This window comes from Mustela nigripes, chromosome 7 (genome assembly GCF_022355385.1).
Source record: "Mustela nigripes isolate SB6536 chromosome 7, MUSNIG.SB6536, whole genome shotgun sequence".
NCBI classification, from domain to species: domain Eukaryota; kingdom Metazoa; phylum Chordata; class Mammalia; order Carnivora; family Mustelidae; genus Mustela; species Mustela nigripes.
This window is the reverse complement of record NC_081563.1, coordinates 75,225,256-75,248,647: the sequence shown is the minus strand read 5'-3', so window position 1 is coordinate 75,248,647 and position 23,392 is coordinate 75,225,256. Positions and strand designations below refer to the sequence as shown.

At 36.8% G+C, this 23,392-nt stretch overlaps 1 protein-coding gene and 1 non-coding gene across 2 annotated transcripts in view; both read right to left on the bottom strand.

The window, feature by feature from the left end:
• Positions 1 to 23,392, bottom strand: part of TMEM131 (transmembrane protein 131) — a 209,122-nt gene that overhangs the window by 105,425 nt on the left and 80,305 nt on the right. The window contains exon 4 of the mRNA XM_059406161.1: positions 11,401 to 11,469. Coding sequence (XP_059262144.1) covers positions 11,401 to 11,469 — 69 coding nt within the window. The remainder of the gene's footprint in view (positions 1 to 11,400; positions 11,470 to 23,392) is intronic.
• LOC132022929 (small nucleolar RNA SNORA42/SNORA80 family) lies at positions 2,873 to 3,007 on the bottom strand. Its single transcript, XR_009405812.1, has one exon. It is a non-coding gene; the product is annotated as a small nucleolar RNA SNORA42/SNORA80 family (small nucleolar RNA).

Sequence of the window (23,392 nt, the reverse complement as noted above, 5' to 3'; positions counted from 1 at the left end):
GAATTTTTCAGTCTTTCATGAATATAATGTTAGCTGTGGGACTTTCATAGGTGTTCTTTATCAGGTTAGGGAAATTCTCTTCTATTCTTAGTTTTTTGAGTGTTATTATCCTAAAGGATTTTTTTCTTTTTTAAAAAGATTTTATTTACTTGACAGAGAGAGAGAGAGAGAGTACAAGCAGGGGGAGCAGCAGGCAGAGGGAGAGGGAGAAGGGAGGAGTCTTCCTCACTGAGCAGGGAGCTGAATGGAGGACTTGATCCCAGGCTTCTGAGATCATGACCTGAGCTGCAGGCAGCTGCTTATCCAACTGAGCCACTCTGGCGCCCTGAAAGGATGTATGTTCAAATTCTTTGTGTGTGTGTATTTACTGACAAGATCATATGTTCTTCTTGCCTTTATTCTTTTTTTTAATAATTATTTTTTATTTTTTATAAACATATAATGAATGCATTATTAGCCCCAGGGGTACAGGTCTGTGAATCGCCAGGTTTGCACACTTTACAGCACTCACCATAGCACATACCCTCCCCAACATCCATAACCCCATCACCCTCTCTCTACCCCCCTACCCCCCAGCTACCCTGTTTGTTTTGTGACATTAAGAGTCTCTTATGGTTTGTCTTCTCCTGATCCCATCTTGTTTCATTTATTCATTAGATAAAGAATATCAAATTAAATTTAAAGAAAGTCCAAAGAAAGAAATGTTAAAATAAGAGTGGAAATCAATGTAGTAAAACATTAAAATAGAGATGATCTATGAAATCCTAAGTTCACACATCTTGGGAGTAAAAAACTAGTAAGTTGATAACTACCTGACAAAACTGAGAAAGAAAAAAAAGATGGCACAAAATATCAATATCAGCAATGACAGGAGTTACAGCTATAGATGCTGCAGGTATTAAAACAATCATAGAATGATATTAGCAACTTTATGTTAGTAAGTTGGGAAATTATCCTGAAACTGCCAAACTCCTGGAAAAACATAGCTTACCAAAACTGCTAAATTAAAAAAAATATATGTAAGCACTACAAAAATAAAACTATTAAAGGAGCACATGGATGGCGCAGTCAGTTAAGTGTCCAACTCTTCTTTTTTTTTTAATCTAGGTTTTATTTTATTTTTAAAGATTTTATTTATTTATTTGACAGAGAGAGACACAGCGAGAAAGGGAACACAAGCAGGGGGAGTGGAGAGGGAGAAGCAGGCTTCCCACTGAGCAGGGAGCCTGATGCACGGCTGAATCCCAGGGCCCTGGGATCATGACCTAAGCTGAAGGCAGCTGCTTAATGGCTGAGCTGCCCAGGTACCCCAAGTGTCCAACTCTTGATCTCAGCTCTGGTCTTGATCTCAGGGTTCTAAGCTGAAGCCCCATACTGGGCTCCACACTTAAAATGAAACAAAAAACTATTAAAGAAATTAAATTCACAATTTAAAACCTTACCAAAACAAAATTCCAGTCTAGGAGTACATTCTACTGGCAAACTTTACCAAGTATTTAAAGGTAATATTCTACCAATTATTTGGGGGTATACAGTGAGATGCAGGCACAAAATGGGAAAAATGAGGAAGAACTCTATGACTTTGGATCTGTGTTGGGAAAATATGAATTAGAATTATCAGTATCAGGCATGATTTACATACATGCATTTATTTTTTAATTAAACCTTTTTTTTAGAGAGAGAGTGTGTGAGTGGGGTGGGAGACAGAGGGAGAGGGGGAGAGAGAGAGAATCTTAAGCAGGCTCCATGCCCAGGGTGGAGCCCGACTTGGGGCTTGATCTCATGAGTCAGATGGTTAACCAACTGACTTATGCAGGTGCCTCTACACATATGCATTTATATATATATATATATATATATATATATATATATATATACACACACACACATCTGAACAGATAAAGATATGGTATATATATATAGAATGAAATATTATTTGGCTATGAGAAAAGACATCTTGCCACTTGCAACAGCATGGTGGTCCTTGAGGGCATGATGCTACATGAAGTGAGATAGAGAAAGACAAACACTGTGCATCACTTATATGTATAAAAGCTGAACTCAGAGAAACAGAGACTTAAAATAACAGTTACCAGGGGCAGAGGAGTGCAGAAAGACAGAGACATTGGTCAAAGAGTACAAACTCTTAGTTAGAAGATGAGTAAGTTCTAGGGATCTAATGTCCAGCATAGCAATTATAGTTGTCAATACTATATTCTATAGTTGAAAGTTGCTAAAACCTCCAATATTCTCATAACAAAAGAGAAGTGGTAAGTACGTGATGTGATGAAGGTGTTAGCTAACTCTACAGTGGTAATCATTTTGCAATATATAAGTATATCAAATCAACATGTTGTATGCCTTAAACTTATACAATGTCACATGTCAACTATATCTCAATAAAGACAAAAATGAGTTATATCACAATACTTGTATACTAAATATATATATTAAAATATATTAAAATACATATACTAAAAATAATTACATAAACTAAGAATATATAATAATACCTATAGGGGTGGCAGATATAAAACTACATTATATATATATATACACACACATATATATCATGCATTTTTCTGTGTATTTCATGAAAAAAGGTAAAGACAGCATTATGGTAAAGTAATGAGAATACTCTGGAAAGTAACACTACCCCTCAATTGTTAAGCATCATCATATAAAACTAGAATAAAGCTTTTAGAGGTTTTTTCGTTTGTTTAGAGTGACTTCTTCAGTCAAGATGGTTTTGCTATGTGACTTGTTTACTTGAGGTCAATGAATCAAAAGGTATTTGCTGATGGCCTATATTTGAGCCAGCTTTATAATGATGCTGGCTAATTTTTATGGTTGATACTTTTTTTTTTCTTTTCACTGTGCGGCATGCTTTAGTGCTTGCAGGCTATGGCACAGAGGCCAGGCAATGGTTTGGGGCCACAGTTTGTTCTGGCATGGGGCACTATGAAAGGCCCAGCAGGACGAGCCGGCCATAAATCCAAACCCATGCATTAGAGCTGATTCTTATATAACTGTATAATGCTCAATCTTATTTAGTGAGAGTGAGTCTCATATATTAAATATGATCCCTCAAGAATTCATTTTTAAAAGTACTTAAAGTACTTTAATAAATGCCACACGAAATAGAGTATTACAGAACTTAGGGTGGGAAGTAATATAATTAAACATTACAAAAAATAAACTCAAAGGTCATTTTATTGTCCAAGTAGAAATTTCAGTCTGTTTCCTTATAGGTTTTTGTCTAACTTCCTCATTAGGATTTCATAGATTTTTTTTTTTCTTAAATGCTTAAAGTCAGAAGTTGGTCAGATTTCATGTATTTAAACTGACTTAATATAGTCACATTATCTCACCTGATTTTCATATTCTGTATTATCTAAATCGACATCAAAATCTAATTTACCACTACTTTACTCAGTTCTTCTGCAGCTTTATCTACAGTTTGATATTGGACTATTTTAAACATTTTGTCATTTCTAGAACGGAGTAACAGTCTCTTCTTCCATATCACACAGGAAAGTCAGGTTCACCTGTGTACGGTTCACCAGTTACATAAAAAAGAATTATTCACAGTCTTTGGAATATTCAACACATTTTAATGGTTTTGATAATGGTCTTTGATGTGGTTTATTTTACACATCAATTGACAATTTCTTTATAATGATGACATGAAGTTTTGTTGTGGTTAATGTTTTCTGGTACCTCTAAGGGCTAAACACCAAGTCTTATTCCCCTTCGGAGAGTTCATCAATGCAGATGCTAACCACCTCTTGCCACAAGCCAGAAGGATGTGGAACCAAAAGCCTGGTCCAAAATCACTGTATGGCTTACAGCCCAGCCACCATTTGGTCCAAAATCTTTCTGTGGCTTAACTATCCAACCGGGGGGAAAAAACCCAAAGGTGGAACAAGGACTTCGTCCTGAGGCAGGGACAGAGGGGTATCCAGAGAGAGACTTATAATAACACATTTAGAGTTAGGAAGTAGGAAGCTGAGTGCCCTCATAAGCTCTTCAAACTTAGTGGAATCCTTCTTGCCTCTGGTAAAAGGAGCTAGACCCCTTAACCAGGCTCATCAATCTCAGGCTGGAGGTCACAGGACCATGAAAGTAGTGTAGTTAAGTGTACATCCTGCTGGGGCCTCAAATTTGGGGCACGATGCTGTAGGAAGAAGCTGTATAAAGATAGCATGGAAGATAAAATTCTTTTTCCTCAAGCTTTACATAGACATAGAATAACAGTACACAGAAATAAAAATGGCTTTACATCCTAAAAGTTTACCACTAACATGCTTTCTTCAATAAATACGCTCTTTCACAATTCAAGTGTTCTGTAAGCGAACTGGCAACAGTCATTCACCTCCCTATAAATTTGACTTACATAATGTTTTCCCTCCTGTGGCCTTAGTAATAATCAATCTCAGTTAAGATAAAGAAGACAGAGTATAAGATGGACAGGTAGTCTGGGGAATCCTTCGAGAAGACAGGACTGGAGACGGCCTGCTGCAGGAGGTGACCACAGGGTAAGTAAGTAGCTTGGAGGTATTTGGAGCCTGGAAGCAGGGAGTGGATCAGAATGCTTGGTGTGCAGTGCTGCTGAGGCTGGCCTTGCCCTTTTTTCTAGGGATCAAAGAGCAAAGGCCCTGGTCACACACTACAGAAATGAACTTTTGTTCAGAGGAGAAGGGTTATCTACTTCTGTTTTTCAAAGAGGTCTGGAGTAAGAGGAACAGAAGAAAGATCTCAGGAAGGGTGTCAGGACGCTACTCTAGCTATGTGGGCTCAGACAGAGCAGGCTTCCTGTAGCTCTGGGCAGTCCACACCACAGGAAGCAGAGGGAGGCCTCTTTGAACAGACCTCATATAAACAGCTTCCCCTGGCCCTCCCTCTCCTCAGTTCCCCTGAGGATGTGAACAGATCCATGATAAAGTGGGATGCTTGAAAGAAAAGTCACACTAAACCATGAAAACTTTGGCCAAGTACTAATGTCTGCTTACTTGTAAATAAATAAGCAGTGCATTAATTTTCTGCAACATAACAAATTACCACAAACTTAGAGGCTTAAAGCGATAACCATTTATTATCTTACAAGTCTGTAAGTCCAAAGTCCAGGCCCAGCATACCTGGGTAATGTGCTCAAGGTCTCACTCAAGCTCAAAGTCCTCTTCCAGGCTCATGCAGGTTATTGGTGATATTGAGGCTGCTCTCAGCCTCTTGCCATATGGCCCTCTTCAATTCCAAAAGTAGCACAAGAAACTTCCTTGCATCAAACACCTCTCATGCTTGAAATCACTGCATTTCCGTCTACGACTGCTACAGACAAATGTTGAGGGCTCATGACATCACCTCAGGGCCCTGGATTATCTCCCTAACTTAAAGGTCAACTGATTTGGGACCCTAATTACATTTCCAAAATCCTTTATGGCAACATCTAGATTCGTGTTTGATTGGGAGGTGTGTGTGCATCTTGGAGGGCCAGGAATTTGGAGGACCATCTTAGAATTCTGCTTGCCATAAGCAGCACGTGTGACTGCAGGGCTAGACAGGTAAGATTTAAAAATAAAACACAGATTTTTCAAATGGCCTGCAGCACTGGTTCTGTTTGTTTCCACTGTCAACTCCTCCAAAGACAGAAGAAGGGTCAAAGGGGAGAGTGAATTATTTATAGATAAAATAAGCAGAATCAAAGATATGGCTGTTCTCTGTGCTGTTTGTGCACAGCTACTGACTGCCCATATTCCAGAAGAGTCTGAGGTGCAAAAGAATTAGCAAGCAGCAGCTATGAACTAGAGACGAGCATAGAAAGTAAGCTGTAATTCTGTGGTCAGTGGCAAGTTTCCCATGCCACAGAAAGACAAAGCAATGCCAGGAAACAGCTGCAGAAATGGCTGAGCAGCTACCCTCAGACAAACCTTATGAATGGCAGTGACACAGCACTCTACTAAACAGAACTTCTGGCAGGAAACTGGGCTGAATCAATATGCAGTACTTTGTACCACTCAATTACCACAAAATTCGAGCATCTTCTTATACACATTTGAGATTGAGGGCTGAGGGAATGGCCTTGAGATTGGAGGGGACGGCCTTGAGATTGGGGGGTGGAACAGTTAGAAACTGAAAAAGTGAAAAGAGAACCTACTTGATTTTATCCGAATATAAAAAAAATGATTAGAAGAAACACCTTTCAAGAACTGAATTTAACTTGAAAATAAAGACCTCTGATTTTAGCAACAGACTATTCAATAACTTCCATTTTTTAAGCCATTAATTAGGTCTCCATTTTAAGCTTTAGATTTGAAATCAAGATTTCCTGCACTTAATAATTACATAAACCAAAGAACTCAGTAAACCAAGTTTCCACCCAAAGCATCTCTCATAGTCTGCAATAAATGTCTGAAAAAAGGAGTTGTTTTGGAAACAGAAAAATATTTAACAGCCTTGGCATAAATAACTAAGAGGGGTGCAAAGGGATGGGGGGAGGTGGTCATGCCCAGATTGTACCAAGTAATCGTTAGAGAGAAAGCAGGGAAGGGAGAGCGGGAAAGTAGTAGAATTAAAGAATAAATTTAAATGTAATGGATGAAAACATAGAAAGCCTATTTTTAAAGAAAGTTAACTTATTTACTGTGGAAGAAGCTCTAGAGGGCAGTAGCGATGCTCACAGTAGTGAGAGGAGTCAGTACAGAGGGGGGTCCAGAAGGGGGCCAGGGTACGTCCTAGAGCTGCATCCTCACTAAAGGGCCTGGAGCTCTTCTGGAAGCCCTGGGTGACCATCAGATGCAACTTAGAATGGTAAGTTTTTCCAGATACTGCAAAGGATGTTTTAAAATTATAAGTGTCTTCTGGTTTAGCAAAAAGACCACAAGCAGTATGGAAATAGTCCAAAAAAAACCATAAAGCAAAACTTCAGTGCATGAGTCAAGGTAGTAAGCAATGATAAGTCTACTTAGAATTTTTGATAAAAATATTATGAAGTGTTAAGGATATTCTTCTCAAGTCCTAAAATTACTGCTATAGATATCAAGTCAATGAAACATTTATAGCATGGGCATTAAGACAGTGCACTGCCAGATCAAGTAGAAAAGTAAAGCAAATGTTCAATGTAGTCTGGCAAAAAACACTTGATAATGTAAAGTTAATTTAATTGAGATGAAGAAATCAACAGGCAATCTTATTGGACTTAAAGATAACGTACTGTATATAAGCGTTAGGTGTCAAATACGTGCCAGAGAGACAAAGATAAATAAATTCTCTTCACAGCCTGATCTAGAAGGGAAGCAGACACCTGAACAGACAATTAGAGCAATAACCAGTGTGCAGACAGAGGTTAGTATAGGTCATGAGTAATGAAGACTGATTCCATTTTTGATGTTTGATTACTGACAGTTTTTAAGCCCCATAACGTCCCCTCATTTTATATGCCACAACTGGGCAAGCCGATAAGAGAGCCTGTACTCTTGCTCTTAGATGCCATGAGTTCAAACTTTCCAAGTCTGCCCCAACCACAATAAAAGTCAAGCCGGTCTCCTCTCTCTGCTCTCTCAGGTCATTTTTCAGACTTGCTTGGGAGCCCACCAAGCTCTCCCCAGAATGCTTTATTCTGTGAGTAGAATAAACCTTTCTGCACCCTCTTCACATGTGATGTCATCAGTACTGAGTCAGTATCCCTCCCAAGATAGGTTCATTTTTGCCTCATCTAGTTTCAATCAGATTTCCATCACTTAGAACCAAATAACTGAAGTACTGAACAAAACAGAGGGAATAAAGGCATTCTGTAATTATTGTTAATTTTCTTACAATATGAATAGCAGTAGTGTAGTTATGTAGAATGTCCTTACATACAGAAGTGTGCTGAAGAATATAGGAATAAAATGTTATTGTGTCTGCTTTCAAATGATTTAAAATTGACAAAAATATGAATATGGCAAAAATCTTAATTACTGAATTTACCTTAAGAGTACATTCATTACCTATTCTTTCTTCTTCATTTTTTTTGTTTATATGAAAGCATCCATACAATTCTTTTTAGAGCAGAGACTCAAAGTAGGTACAACATGGCTAGAGCTTAAAAAGACCACTTACTTTCATGAAGTGATTTCCTTTGGCAATCTGTTACTTCCTAACCTACCAATAATTCACCTTTTGCACAACCTCACTTTCTTTGAACTAGAATTTCTACTTTCAATTTTAATAAAAAGAAACTTAGCTCGAAAATGGCTAGGCAAATCCTTCCAATCACATTGCCTGTGATCTTCCAGGGTTGAAGTTCTAAATTTAGGGACCTCTCTGTTTACATCCATGTGGCAGCTCTGTGGTCTATCGACTTGAGTGGGCTGAACTAGAGTTCCCAGAATTCCCTCATACATTACTGCCTAGGGTGGATTATGTGTGATGCTCTCTCCTGAGAGCTGGAACATGGAAGGGAGGCAGTTACATTCTGTAGCATACAGTAACTTCTCCCAGTTATTCACTCAGACACTAATGTTGGTGCCGCTGGGAAGGGATTCTGCAGGTATAATCAGTTGGCTTTAAATTAATTAAAAGAGAGATTAGGTAGCTTGTCTTAGCTAGTTGGAAGCCCTTTCAAAGAGAACTTAGCCCTTGCCTGAGCTAGGAGACTTGAAACAACAGATGGATCTGCAACTGCTCTGCTTCCTCAGGATCTTCCCTGAGAGCCTGCCTGTGGACATCAAGCTTCAGCACTTGCTCACGATCTTCCCTTCCTGTGCTGTAAATAAGAGCCCATGCTATGCTTCAAATAATTTTCTTCACTGTATTACCCAGCCCAGCTTGCACTGGAGTTCACGTGTCCATTTGCACACCTTCAACTAAACTTTCACAATTTCTCTCATGAGATTTCAGTTCCAGTCTCTTAAGAAAATCCCATTTATTTCCTCTCTAGTCATACATTAATTCATGTATTCCTATCAGTTCTCTTTGTTCATGACACCAAATTATTCCCTAGCTTAAATATTAACTGAAAACCTTTAAATTCTGCGTATCACTTCATCCCACAACTCCATTCTTAGGACTCTCTCCTGAGAAAAGTCATGCTGTATTTAAATCATTAGTTTCAACACTGATAATAAGAATTAAACATTTAAAGCAACACAAAACAATAAATAGATCCATTCAATTTGATGTTTCCTAATAACATAAAAGAAAGTAACAGATAATTCAATAGAATGAAAAAATGCAAAATGTGTTATGTTTAGAAAGCAGGTTATACAACAGTTTATGTTCAGAAAATACCACTGTGTTTTTTTGTGACTCAATAAATAAATAACGATGCACAGAAGAAGGACCTGAAGGATAAAAGCTCAATGTTAATGTTTCTGCATGGCAGGACTGCTAGTAATTTCTTACTTTCTTCTTTCTCCTGATTAGTAATTTCTAAGTTTACTACAGTGGACATGCACTGCCAGTATAACAAGCAAAATCCCAGTAAGTTCTGTAGTGGTGACTTATTATTACCTGTGGCCTAGAACAGGAATTCTTCATTACCTCTGAAGAATCCTGTATGGACTTTGAGAGGGATGTCCAGAAAACCCCTTAACCTGAATGCACAACACTGTCTGTAGGTGCAAAGCTGTGTGCCTTTGTGTGCATTTGGAGAGGTGAAGAAAAAGGTTCACAGCTTTCATCTAGTCCTCAAGAGATCCATGATCAAAAAAAGGTTAAAACCACCAGTCCAGCATCTTTCATGACCTTACCTCAATTTCTCCTATTTCCAGGGTAGGGTATTATTTAAAGAGTCCAGAAATTTGGAACAGAAATTCCCAATTTCTACTCAGGCATTTTGTATAGCTGAAAATATCTTTATCTCAAGTGATATATAAAATCTGTAAAACTCTCTCAAAAAAACAAATTATAAAGTAAAAAACAGCTGGGTGTAACTTTTGACAAGATCTCTCTAGAGTGGTTACTGCTAAGCTTTCCAAGTAAGAATGCTGTTTGAGACTAATGATTTTGGTACTGTACACTGACCTCCTCTCCTTACCCTCAGGTGGCACCAGAAATATAGCTCATGCCCTTGTCTTAGAATGGAGTTCATTAGTCTCTGTTCTGGGCCACTCTAGAGCGAGCAAACATATTCCAGGAGAATTTTACTATACACAGAAAACTCACTAGTAGTTAGAAAATAATGAACTCTTTCATGGAGATCAAAATATGTGCCATGTTTCATTAAATATCTTGCATTTGACAGAAGGAGACTGTGGGCGACACATTATTGTGATGTTCCGTGCAATCTTAACATTGTACACTTAAGCCAATTTTGTAAGACACAAATGATAGTGATATGTTTCCCATATAAATATTATGGTCTTTAAATCTAACACCCAAAAGTTAATTTTACTTACACAATGACTATTCTAAAATACTGATTCCATCTAGAAGTGCACAAAGAACTACACAAACTTCTCTCTACACCCCTACCCCTAAAATCCATGATCTCTGTAGGAATATAGTCTTAAAAGATAGGAGTTGCTATCAGATATATTGCTTTTTATGCTAGCTATTCCACCATGGTCCTGTACAAATACAATTAGTGTATTTACTACTCCAGGTTTTGAGATTATAAATAATTTATTTGAACTTAAGGTGTTTACTAGTAAAAAAATGGTTAATTACAACTTTGACAACATTAAATTTTAATTTTCACTTACTGAATCAAAGAGATCTAGATACAGTTTCTCCACCACTTCCCTTATATATATTTTTTCCTGCTAGTTTACCAGAGTGGCATGGCATGGCTCTAGCAGTTATATCACTAAGAAGTTCTCTTTATCTACTTGCTGAATTAGATTAGAACCAAATACAGGTGAAGACCTGTCTTTTCTTAATGTATCTGAGATGTGCAAAACCTGAGACTCAGAGGTAGAAGAGAAGCCAGAAATGTGGTTTGAGGAAGCAATTCTGTACACCATGTCTTTCTGTGGGATTTTCTTTTGTCTGCTCTTTTGGGTTAGTGATAATGATATTTATTTGGTGATGTATAAAAGTCTGTACGTTAAAAGCACATGCAAATAAATAAATAATACATCTTTCTATATCCATATGGAAAATCTTTAATAGTATAACTGGAAATGAATTACTAATCACAAAAGTAACCCAGAAGTATTATGTTGTTTCTGAAGAGAAGATCCTTTGAACCAGGGAATTTATTAGGTGGGTATCTCTCAAACTTTAAGAATTAATATTATATGATAGACTTGTAACATACTGGCTTCCCATTTTCAAACCACCTTCAACAACATTGCTTTCTTGGACTTAAAAATGTAACTTTCTCAGAGAGATGATACAGATAAAAACCAAGATAAATGCATGCATAAAATACACATAACAGTTTAATGAGAACTTATGGTCTGAAAATTTTAAACTTACTGTTCATGGAAATCCAGCATTGGTGGCTCAAATCGTATAGGTCTGCAATTACCCCGGTACAGAGATATACTGTGAGTAAAAAGAAAAGAGCATAAGAAACAATTTTTAAAAATATATGTATATCCCAAAACTGAAGTCAGACACTTGAGTTTTGTCAAAACAAACTATCTTTAAGGAAAGTGTAGTCTAATGTTCTGTTGTTTCCTTCTTAGTAAAGGAAATCAATAAATACGTATTTTTAAAAATGGAAAAAAAAAAGGAGAGTATTTTTCCTATTCAAAGGCACGTGAAAACAGAAAATGCTCAGGTAGACTCTATGTTGAAATTTATGTGGTTGAAATACTTGATAACAGTATATATCTTAATATGTTCACTCATATTTTTTTTGATACATGTACCATGAACAATAAACAGTCAACACAACTACACATACCTGGCAGACAATACAGTATACAGACTAAAACTACAATGACATTTTAACTACAGTGGCAAAGGAAATAAACAAAAACGAATTTGGGGATAGAAACCTTTAGGAAATGAAGTATCTTTTCCATCTGAGAGTTTAGAACATACTGATCTATTTAAGTATCACTTTCTCACCATCCCACTTGATACTAGAACTTCTCACTAAAACCAATTTCTGAACAGCAAGCCTCAAGCCATCACCATGACCTAACAATGATGTGATACAGAAATGACATGGGGGTTTGGGGGATGTCCACATACCTCAAGTTATCTGCTTAAGTATTGAGAGAGTCAGAAATTCAGGAAGCCACTTAAGTTTCTAAATAGTAAGACGTTTATCTTTCTGTTGTATTTTAAGAAATGATGTTAGAGCAAAACCATTCTGTAAAACTTTATTTCCATCAACACAATTCAGAAGAACACAAGCTTTGAATGATATATTCAGGAAATACAGGACATATATTAGAAATAGACAAGGACATTCAGAATATGTAGGATATTTAGCTTTAACTCAATTCTTTAAATAATTTAGACTATTTAAAGATTAAACAGTCTGATTAGTAGAATCGAAGCACTAAAAGTAATGAAGTCTTAAGGTGTTTTTAGCTTGAAATCCCTCTACATATGCTGAGCAGAAAAAAAGGAAAAACACAAGAAAGGAGGAAAACAGCAAATATAAGACTACTTTACTAAAGCACAAGTCTAAAGACACTGGGACAAAGGTGGCACAGTTCCCCCCAAGATAGGAGCCATATGCAGCAAGAGGAACAAAATCTATTCCCTCTTGATTTCTGCTCTTCTTAGGCATGAACTAACAAGGACACTTTCTGGCATTTTTAAAATAAGAGATGCCCATCAGCTCATTCGTTTCAAGGGTATGAAACTCAAACAATAAAATATTAATCCAATCAAGGAGGAAAAGTATAATGCATGAAGTGAATGCATGTAAGTCATTAATTCATAAATATATATATATATATATATATATATATATAGACACTGACTGTATTAGATGCTAGAGATACAAAGAAGATTAAGATACTATTTTTTTGTTTGTTTGTTTGTTTCACAGAAATGAGCATCTGCTCCCCAAGCTGTGCATGGAAATGTCTAAAGTGGCCAGGAAAGGTTAAGAAAAAAACAAGCATATACATTGTGTTGATTCAACACAAATCAATGAGCGCGAGGGGGGCTGTCTAGTGGCTGGGGCTATGGAAACAAAGCAAAGAGCCTGTTCTCATTGCACTAACATCCCAGTAGGGGAGACAAAAGTAGAGCATAATAGGTAATATGGGACAAATAAAAACAAACCAAGCACAGTAAAAAAAGAGAAGGTCTTTCTGAGGAGGGACGTTGGAGCCGAGACCTGAATGGCGGAAGTCTGGGGGAAGAAAGGAGATCTACTTGGCATGCTGTGGAACAAGAGGGCTGAGGTGGCCAGAGTGACCAGAGGGAAGGGTAAGGAAGGGGCTGAGATCAGAAAAATACAAAGGCCAAGTCTCCATGCAGGGATCGGGATTTTATTCTAATCGTGACAAAGAGCCTCTATAGTGTCTTCTGCAAGGGAGTAACATGATCTGACACATCTGAAAAAGTTAATTCTGGATGTTGTGTCAAGAACAGATTGTAGGAGACCCAAAGCAGAAGCAGGAAGTCTGCAGAAATCCAAACAAGAGGTGATGGCAGCAGTGGTCTAGGGAGGATTACAAGGCAAAGTGGGGAGAAGTGGCTCTTTTCTAAATATATTTGGGAAGCTAAAGGAAACAGGTCATGCTGATGGATTGATTTTGGAATGTGAGAGAAAGGAGAGAAATCAAGGATCACTTAATTCTAAAATTTTCCTGAGAAACTGGAGAGAGTCATGACATGGGAAGAATAGGTTAGCAATAGGAAGGATAGATGGGTTAGACGTTCAAGAGTATTTATTGTTTTAGACATTTAAATCTGAGATGTCTTGAATTTGAGATGAAATGTCAAGTAGGCACCTGGATATACAAGGGTATTGCTTTCTATTAAAAAGTTACTGATTTTCTACATGTTTATAAAAAAATAAAAAATTAAAAAAAGAAAAAGAAAAAAAAAGTTACTGATTTTCGTGTGCTGATCTTATAGCCCAAGTCACTTTGGCAAGTTAATTCTAACAGTTTGTTTACAGATACTCTTAGATTTTCCCAGCACAATATGTGCTGCCAAAAACAATCACCACCTTGGGTTACCTCTGTAGACAAATCATGTGCAAGTAACAATCACACTTCCTTCTTTTAAATCCCTAAACCTTGTTTTCATTTTTTATGCCTCGTGTGGGCTAAGATCAACCAAAAAATACTCCACAGAAACTGTGTTTAACAATTTTTCTTTACAGATTTCTCACAAAATATGATAGAGGGACAAATGCATTAAAGAAGATTCCCCCATAAATAAATGTGTATTTTCGAAACAATAGCAAATTTATGTCTAAGGAACAGTTTAATATTTGAGTAGGTACAACACCAGTTGTCATAGGTATAATCGTATTTAAAAAAAAAAACAAAAATTCAATAATATAGTTTTCATGTATCCACAGCTGACTGAGATGCTTGCCACTATGCCTACTTTAAAAAGGGATGGCACTGTTTAGCATTTTATTAACAGAAAGCAAATGTTTGCAAATCTTTAATGCTGAATAATAAACTGGGGCAGAAGTAATGTGAAAAGTATACATTACCAATTTCAAAGAAACAGAATCTGAGACATTTTAATAGAATACTGCATGACTTTTATCCTTTCCAGTGACTGTATTTGTTTGAAAGTCTCAAATGTTTTTATTCTTATTACCCACTTGGGGACAAGGAGGTACAAAAAGACGGTTTTCTGACTTCAAGCTAGGAAATGACTAGAAAGATAAAAGAAATCTTGTGGGCTATGGTCTATGATGGTTGGTGGACTGTCAGGTTAAAGTTAAGCAGGTAGCTCCCCAATGAAGCAAATAAAGGCTTCTTGGAACTTTGGAAATTTTTTAAACTAGGAAATTTTAAATGTTTTCCTAAAGGCAGTTATTATCCTAACAAAAGGTACTCTTCAGCCAGTATTTCTCAAAGAATGGGTTGTGGTCTATCTACACCTTAATCAGCTAGAATGCTTGTAGAAAAGCAGATTCCAGGGCCCTACCACCATAAAGTGATTCCTTACATCTAGTCTGAAGTCCAGAAACCAGTGTTTCATGTACACTCCCACATTCAGGACTACTCTTTCGCCATCCTGATCCACAATAAGCACCGCAGGCAGAAATAAGGGGACAAAAGTACCTTAACAAAACTTTTAAAGTCACCTATAGTTTAAAGAAAATAATAACAACAATAATAATAAAATAGAACAACTGTCAAACAGAGATCATCAATCACTACAAAACCTGGCTCTCTGGAAATACAAGTAAAACTAGATCTGTTAAGACTGATAAAGAAAAAGGAGAGAAGAAATGAATGATGAATAGTAAGGAATAAAAGTGGACACAGCAATACAAATTCCACAGAGATTAGAAGGATCAAAGGAAATAATATGAACAACTTTATGGCACTAAATTCAATGATTTAGATAACTCAAGAACAGATCATCTGAACAGACCTACATCTGTTAATTTAATTCATACTTGAATATCTTTGCATGAAGAAAACTTTAGGTCTAGGTGGCTTTACTGCTAAATCCTTTCAAATACTTAAAAGAAGTAAGTAGTAAGATAAATAAAATTATTTAAAAAAAAAGTCACCTATAGTTTAAAATATGATTTTTATTAGAGACAGCTAAAAAAATACATGACTTAAGAGAAATTATATAGATTATACATTTTAGCTTAAATTTGCATTTCTCTAAGGACTAATAATGTTGAACATCATTTCATTTATTTATAGTCCAACTAGATATCTTCTTTTGTAAAGTGTATGTTCAAAGTTTTTATATTGGGATGTTTGTCTTACTGAGTTACATGAGTTCTTTACAGATTCTAGATATACGTCCTTTATCAAATATATGTCCTGTGAATATCTTCTCCCTCTCTTTCCTATTACAAACAGTGTCTTTTGGGGAGTGATTTCATTGAGATGGTGAGATAGGCTGTTGCTAACTTCAGTCCCCTTCACAAGAAGATCAATTAGCAACTATCCATGGATAAGACACTGTTGTAAAGTTCAGTGAGGGTGAAGAACCCTCCTGGACCACAGAGACTGAAAAGACTATGCAATAGAAAGGCAAGAGGAATGGCTACACTCTGATCACATTGCCCTTCCAAGGCAGGCATAGAGCCACAGTAAAAAGGTGTCCTGGGCATACAGTTTCTCCAGAGGGAAAGAGACAAAGGTGTAATGGGTTGCTTCCCAGAAGGCCCACTTGGGTCTTGTCACAAGGGGATCACAGGAGGAATCTGCGGGGTGAATCTGTAGGTCTTGACTACTGGAGATTATACTGGGATACAGGGGAGGACAGGATATACAGCAACCAGAACTTGATAGACTGCCCTCCTCCTTAAAACAACACCCAAGTGGAGATCTTAGCCAGTGGCTATACCTATCTGCAAAGTCAAACCAGAGGCCCAGTCCGGCCAGTGATGTTGGTGGACAATTCTACATGATTTGGGTCCCCACTCAATGAGCCATACCAGCCATGAGCCTGTTCTGCAGCCTCACCTAGGCTGGGAAGCAAATTAAAAGACCTGCCTAGGGTTGAATATAACCTTCAGCTCCACCTAACCAGAAAGCCTAACTAGAACATCTGGAACCTGTAAACTCAACCTGCAGCCCTGCTTAAAATGGCACTTAGCAGAGAACTCAGCCAGTGGCTCAGCTCACCTGCAGAGCTGAGCTGGTTGCCCCGTCTGGCCAGGGAGCTTGGTGGGCAGCTTTGCTAGATTCAGGTCTCCGGCCATCAAATCATAATGGTTATGGAGCCTGTTTTATGGCCCCATCCAGGGCCCCATCAGGCAGGGAAGCATAGTCCTAACTGCTGAGTATAGCACGCAGTCCTGCCCAACTAAGAAGCATGAGCAGGCACTGTGGAGGGCATGTTCCAGCTATGCGTGGACAGGAAAGCAAGTCAGTAGTCCTATCCAGTTGTTCCCAGCCAGTGGCAACCCTGCTGACATCAAAACTCCACTAGCATCCTTGCCCAAATAGAGACCCACTTGCCCACGGACTCTATCAGCTGACTCATCAAGAACCCCAAGCTGACTAAAGAACTGTCTCTGCAAAGAGACAAAGACAACCAAAATTTTTTTAAAAAATGCATAAATGAAATGAAAAGTTCAACAAATAGAGGATTTCTATTAAATGAGTTATATATTTAATATAGAAAAACAACAACCAAACAGAAACCCTAGGGATGAAGAATATACAATGACTTGACTGAAGAAGTCAATAAAGAGCTTCAACAACAGATCTGACCAATCAGAAGAAAGAATCAATGAACTGAAAGGTTATTTGAAATTACCCAACAAGAGGAGCAAAAAGGAAACAGAATGAGAAAAAGTGAAAAAAGCATGCTGATTTATGGAATAACTTTAAGAGAAACAATATATAGTTGATCCTTGGACAACATGGGTTTGAACTGCATGGGTCCACTTACATGTGGATTTTTTATAGGATACTATTTTAAATGTATTTTCTCCTCCTTAAGGTTTTCTGAATAATATTTTTTTCTAGCTTATTTTATTGTAAGAATACAGCACATAATACATAAAACGTACAACACATATGTTCCGGTCAACAGTAGGCTATCAGTTAAGTTTTCATAATGTTGAAATTATATGTGGATTTTCAAATGCATGGGGAGTTGGTGCCCCTTACCCCGTTGGTTCAAAGGTCAACTATAGCTTTCAGTATATTCAAAGTTTTTTTCATGAATTTATCCTCAAGTATGTAACATCTTTAGAGGCTTCTGTAAATGGCATTTTTCTGTAACATTTTACGGTTGCACTTGTAATACAGAAAAAGTGTTGTTGATATTGACTATGTATTTTTCAGTCTTACTAAATTCATTTATTTTCACAGTTCTTTGGGTATATTCTTTAGGATCATCTATACAATCATTTTGTTGACAAACACCTTCCTTCTCTTCCTTCCCAAATGATGCCTCTTATTTCTACTTTCTGTCTTAATGTACTGACTAGCACATCCAGTACAATACTGAGTAGAAGTGATAAAGCTAGACATCCTTGTCTTGCTCTCAATAGAAAGAAAGCATTCAATCTTTTACCATAAGTATCATGTTGTTTTTTTTGTTGTTGTTGTTTCTTCCAACAGATGCTCTTTATCAGACCGAGGGAATTCTTTTCTATTACTAGTCTGCTGAATGTTTTAAATTATGAATATATGTTTAATTCTGTCACATATTTTCATTTCAATTTTTAAAATTTCCCAAATTGTTAATGACATCTAATTTAATTCTGCTATGTCAAAGAACATGATTCTGACTGCTGAGTGCATTGTTGAATAAATATCTATGAAGAAAAATATCTATAAGACTAAGTTCATCGATAGTGTTGTTCAAGTCTTTTACACCTTTACTGATTTTCTGTTTGTCAATTATTGGCAGATGAGTGTTGAACTCTCCAACTATAACTGTGGATTTATAATTGTGAATTTACCTTAATTTCTGTTTATTTTTTCTTCATGCCTTTGGGAGCTCTGATACTAGGCTTATAGAGACTTAGGACTACTGTATCTTCATGATGAATTTTCTCTTTTATAATGATAAAATGTCTCTTTACCTCTGATAATATTCCCTGCCCTAAAGTCTAATTAGTCTGATAATGTTATTCCCCACCCCATCTTTTTACTTTTAACGTACTTGCATTTTTTTAAAAAGATTTTATTTATTTATTTGACAGAGAGCTATCACAAGTAGATGGAGAGACAGGCAGAGAGAGAGAGAGAGAGAGGGAAGCAGGCTCCCCACTGAGCAGAGAGCCCAATATGGGACTCGATCCCAGGACCCTGAGATCATGACCTGAGCTGAAGACAGCGGCTTAACCCACTGAGAGCCACCCAGGCGCCCCTACTTACTTGCATTTTTATACTCAAAGTGCATTTCTTCAAAATCAAATCTCCCTGAAAAACAGGGAGAAAATATTTGCAACACAGGACTACTACCTCTAATAAGAGAAACAGTTTAAAATGGAAAAAATAAGTATCAAAGGTCCTATGGAAAAATATGCAGAATGAAGACAGACAACATCAAAAAATAAATATAAGCATGGCATAAAATATGTAGAAAGATATACCTCACTAATAACTAGAGAAAGACAAATTAAAACTATATGACAGAATTTCTGACCTATCAGAGAGACAAAAATTAAAAAGTATGATAATATATTCAGTAGGAAAAGTTGTAGGAAAATAGGGACTTTAATTCATTGGTGAGGGTTATGCAAACTGGTGCAGCTCCTGAAAGAGAATTTGGCAACATTAACAAAACCACGTATGCATTTACCTTTTGACTCACCAATCCCATGTCTAGGAATTTACCCTAACCACGTACTTTCAACAATACAAATTACATATGCACTTATCTTTTTTTTTTTTTAAGATTTTATTTATTTATTTGACAGAGATCACAAGTAGGCAGAGAGGCAGACAGAGAGAGAGGAGGAAGCAGGCTCCCTGCTGAGCAGAGAGCCTGATGCAGGGCTCAATCCCAGGACCCTGGGATCATGACCCGAGCCATAGGCAGAGGCTTTAACCCACTGAGCCACCCAGGCACCCCTGCACTTATCTTTTGACTCAGAAATCCTATCTGTAGGAATCTATTCTGCAGATAACTTTGAAAAATATGAAAATACATATATGCAAGGCTATTCTTTGAAGCACTGTTTGTAACCGCAAAATACTAGAAACAAATTGCTCATATGCAATCTACATCCAAATAATATGTATGTTGCAGTCCATAAAAATACTGAGAAGGGTCTCTATAGGACTTATTTTTAAGTAGATCAAACGAAACACAAAAAAGCCTATACTATGCTTTCTTTTACAGAAGAAAGGGGAGGTATAAAAGAAAAATCCATGTGTTTGACACTTTTGTAGAGTTTGACTTTTTGAATTCTACTGTTTCATATTTTAAAATGAGTCTTTAAATGGAGGTAAAAAATCTCAAATGAAAACAAACAAGCAAACAAACCAGAAGCCAAAGAGCCAAACTTTCTTTAGAATGAACATTACCACAATGCAGATGAGTGTGGAGGGGGCAGTGGAGATAGATAGAATGGTGAAGAACACAACACATGTAAATTTTGAGTAAAATATTACTCAAATACCACATACATTCAAACTAAACAAAATAATAAATTCTAAACACTGTGCTTCCAACTAGTAGGTTTGTTTTCATGAGTAATTAAGTCTATATTCTGTGGATAACTGGAGCCAGATTTCTCATTGCTGGAGAATATATGGAAACAAAAAGGGGAAGGGCAGAAAGAACACTGCGGTGGTATATTAAAACTGGAGTTATCAGTAACAACTCATGGTTTTTATATACATAGATATTAAGATAGATATAAACAGATGTATGTTTGTGCATACATACATATAGAAACATTTCTTCCTAACTCTAACAAGGTCTAGAGACAACCTCACCCCAGTGATTACACACAACATACAGATCTTAGTTTGTAAATATCCTCCACTAAAATGAAGCACAAGTCTCTGAAGAAGTGGGATGTTCCTGGGCTAGGTGAGGAAAATTATGAAATATACCTGGTACATCTTGATGTTTCAGAAAGTAAGGAAGTGTTCGAAGAATGGGGACATGTGAAAATCATAGAGAATACCCCCAAACATATATGGTCAATTGATTTATAATGACTGTGCTAAGATAATTCAATGGGAAAAAGTCCTTGCAACAAAAGGTGGTGAAATAACTGGATGTCTAGACCAATCAAAGTGAACTTTGACTTTTACCTTACGGTTTCCTTGCATTAGAATGTCAACAACAAACAAAAAACTGAAAGAATGATAGAATTTTTTTAAAAAATTACCACAGCAGTAATTTCCAGGCAAGATGCACCAGTGAATGCTCTAACTAGTCAGAGTTTGATGCCAAACAGCATATTTACAGGGTTTCAAAGTACTTCTTTGCAAAGTACTACACTTTTCATTATAAATGAAAATGGTACAGACATCTTGTGCCTCCCAATAATCAGATGAACTGAGCAGGACACATATTTAAGTGATATTCCTGCCAGAAATGCATAATCTAAAATGAACCATGAGAAAACCCAAACTAGGATGCTGGCCTCTACTTTTAAAATAAATGGCCTCTACTTTTTAAAAAAAATGTCAAGGTCATAAAACAGACAAACCAACTATTCCACATTAAAGCTGAGTCTAAATTAAAATTAAGTATGACTGGAACCAGACTGAGATTTGGACCAAAAATTTCTTTTCTTCTTAAAATAAAAATTATCCCTAAGGCCGCCTGGGTAGCTCAGCCGGTTGAGCAGCTGCCTTTGGCTCAGGTCATGATCCCAGGGCACTGGGATCAAATCCTGCATCAGGATCCTTGCTCGGCGGAGAGCCTGCTTCTTTCTCTCCCTCTGCTGCTCTCCCTGCTTGTGTGCTCTTTCTCTCTGTCATATAAATAAATAAAATCTTTAAAAAACAAAAAATAAAAATTGTCCCAATAATGGGACAATTAACAAAGTTTATAGATTAAATAATACTATGTGTGTTAATGTTAATTTACTGATTTTGATATGCATCCTCAGCTTTTATAAAATTATGTCCCTCTTTATAAGAAATACACCCTCAGGTTTTAGGAGTAAAGGAATAACATATCTATAATTGATTCTTAAAAAATTCAGAAAAATAATTACATATACATTACAGGTATGTAGAGAAGGACAGATAAGAGAAGGTAGGGAAGAAAAAGGAGGGACAGAAGTAGAGAGGGAGTTAATTAATGATAAAGTAAATGCAAAATGGTAAATGAGGGACTCTAGATCAAGGATATATGGGAATTCTCTGTATTATTTTTGCATTTTTTTCTCTGAACTAAATCTATTACAAAAAGTAAAAAAAAGTAAATATAATTTGAAAACTAAAGTATATTTCTTATAGATAGCATATGCTTGGATCTTTTTTTAAAGATTTATTTATTTGATAGACTGAGAAAGACAGCAACAGAGGGAATACAAGCAAGGGGAGTGGGAGAGGGAGAAGCAGGCTAATGCGGGGCTTGATCCCAGGTCCCTGAGATCATGACCCAAGCTGAAGGCAGACACTTAATGACTGAGCCACCCAGGCACCCCAGATCTTTCTTTTTTAATACAGCCTGATAACGGTTTTGAAACTGTTTACATTTATTCTAATTTTTTTATATAGTTGATTTCGGTCTACCATCCTTCTATTTGTTTTCTATTTTTTTCCATCTGCTTTTTATTCCTTCTGTCTTCTTTATTTGCCTTCCTTTAGATCAAGTATTCCTTCAGTATTTCACTTTATATCCATGACTGCTCTGTTAGATCTCTTTGGGTTTAATCTTTTTAAATGATTTTAATGTATCTTCCAGTATTTGTTTCATCTTTTCACAGTCTAACTCCAAATTATGTTTCCACTTTACATACATGTAAGAACTTCACAACTCAATTTTCCCTCCTCTTGTCCTTGGTGCTGTCATCATACATGTAATGTTTACAAGTTATCAATTTCATAAAACTATGTGATTATTTTAGGATTTAAATGTCAGTTATCTCAAAAAAAATTTTAATGAGAAAACATGTCTTCTGTATTTTTCCACATATTTTCACCTTTTTGGTGATCTCCATCATTGTGCCTAGAGCTATGTTTTCATCTGTAACGGTTATTACCTTCAGAATTTAAAGGAACTGCCTTTACATTTCTTACAGTCTCCTGGCCACATGTTCTTAGCTTTTGTCTGGAAATGTATTTGTGGAGGGTATTTCTGCTGGATATAATATCCTGGCTTGACAACATTTTCTTTTGATTTTAAAATATCAATTTTCTGATTTTGTGTTTGCATTGTCTCTGATGAAGATCCATCAGTCATTCCCAGCTTTTGTATCCCTACATGTAATTTACTTCTTCCTGGCTGCTTTTTGTCACTGATTTTTAGGAACTGGAATATTATGTGATTTCATGTGGTTTTCTTTGTTACTTGTGCACTGGGTTTAGTGAAGTTCTCCAACAGCTCTTCCCTGTCCTCCAATTCCTGGAACTTAATTACACCTGTGTTAAATTGCTTGCCATTATACCACAGGTCATCAGGGGTTTGTTTATTCTTTTCCAGTCCTTCTTTTCTCTTCCTGTGCTACAGTTTGGGTTACTTCCATCACTGTCTTCAATTTCACTTTTTTTTTTTTTAAAGATTTTATTTATCCATTTGACAGACAGAGATCACAGGTAGGCAGAAAGATAGACAGAGAGAGAGGGGGAAGCAGGCTCCCCGCTGAGCAGAGAGCCTGGACCCTGAGATCACAACCTGAGCTGAAGGCAGAGGCTTTAACCCACTGAGCCACCCAGGCGCCCCAGTTTCACTTTTTCTTTTG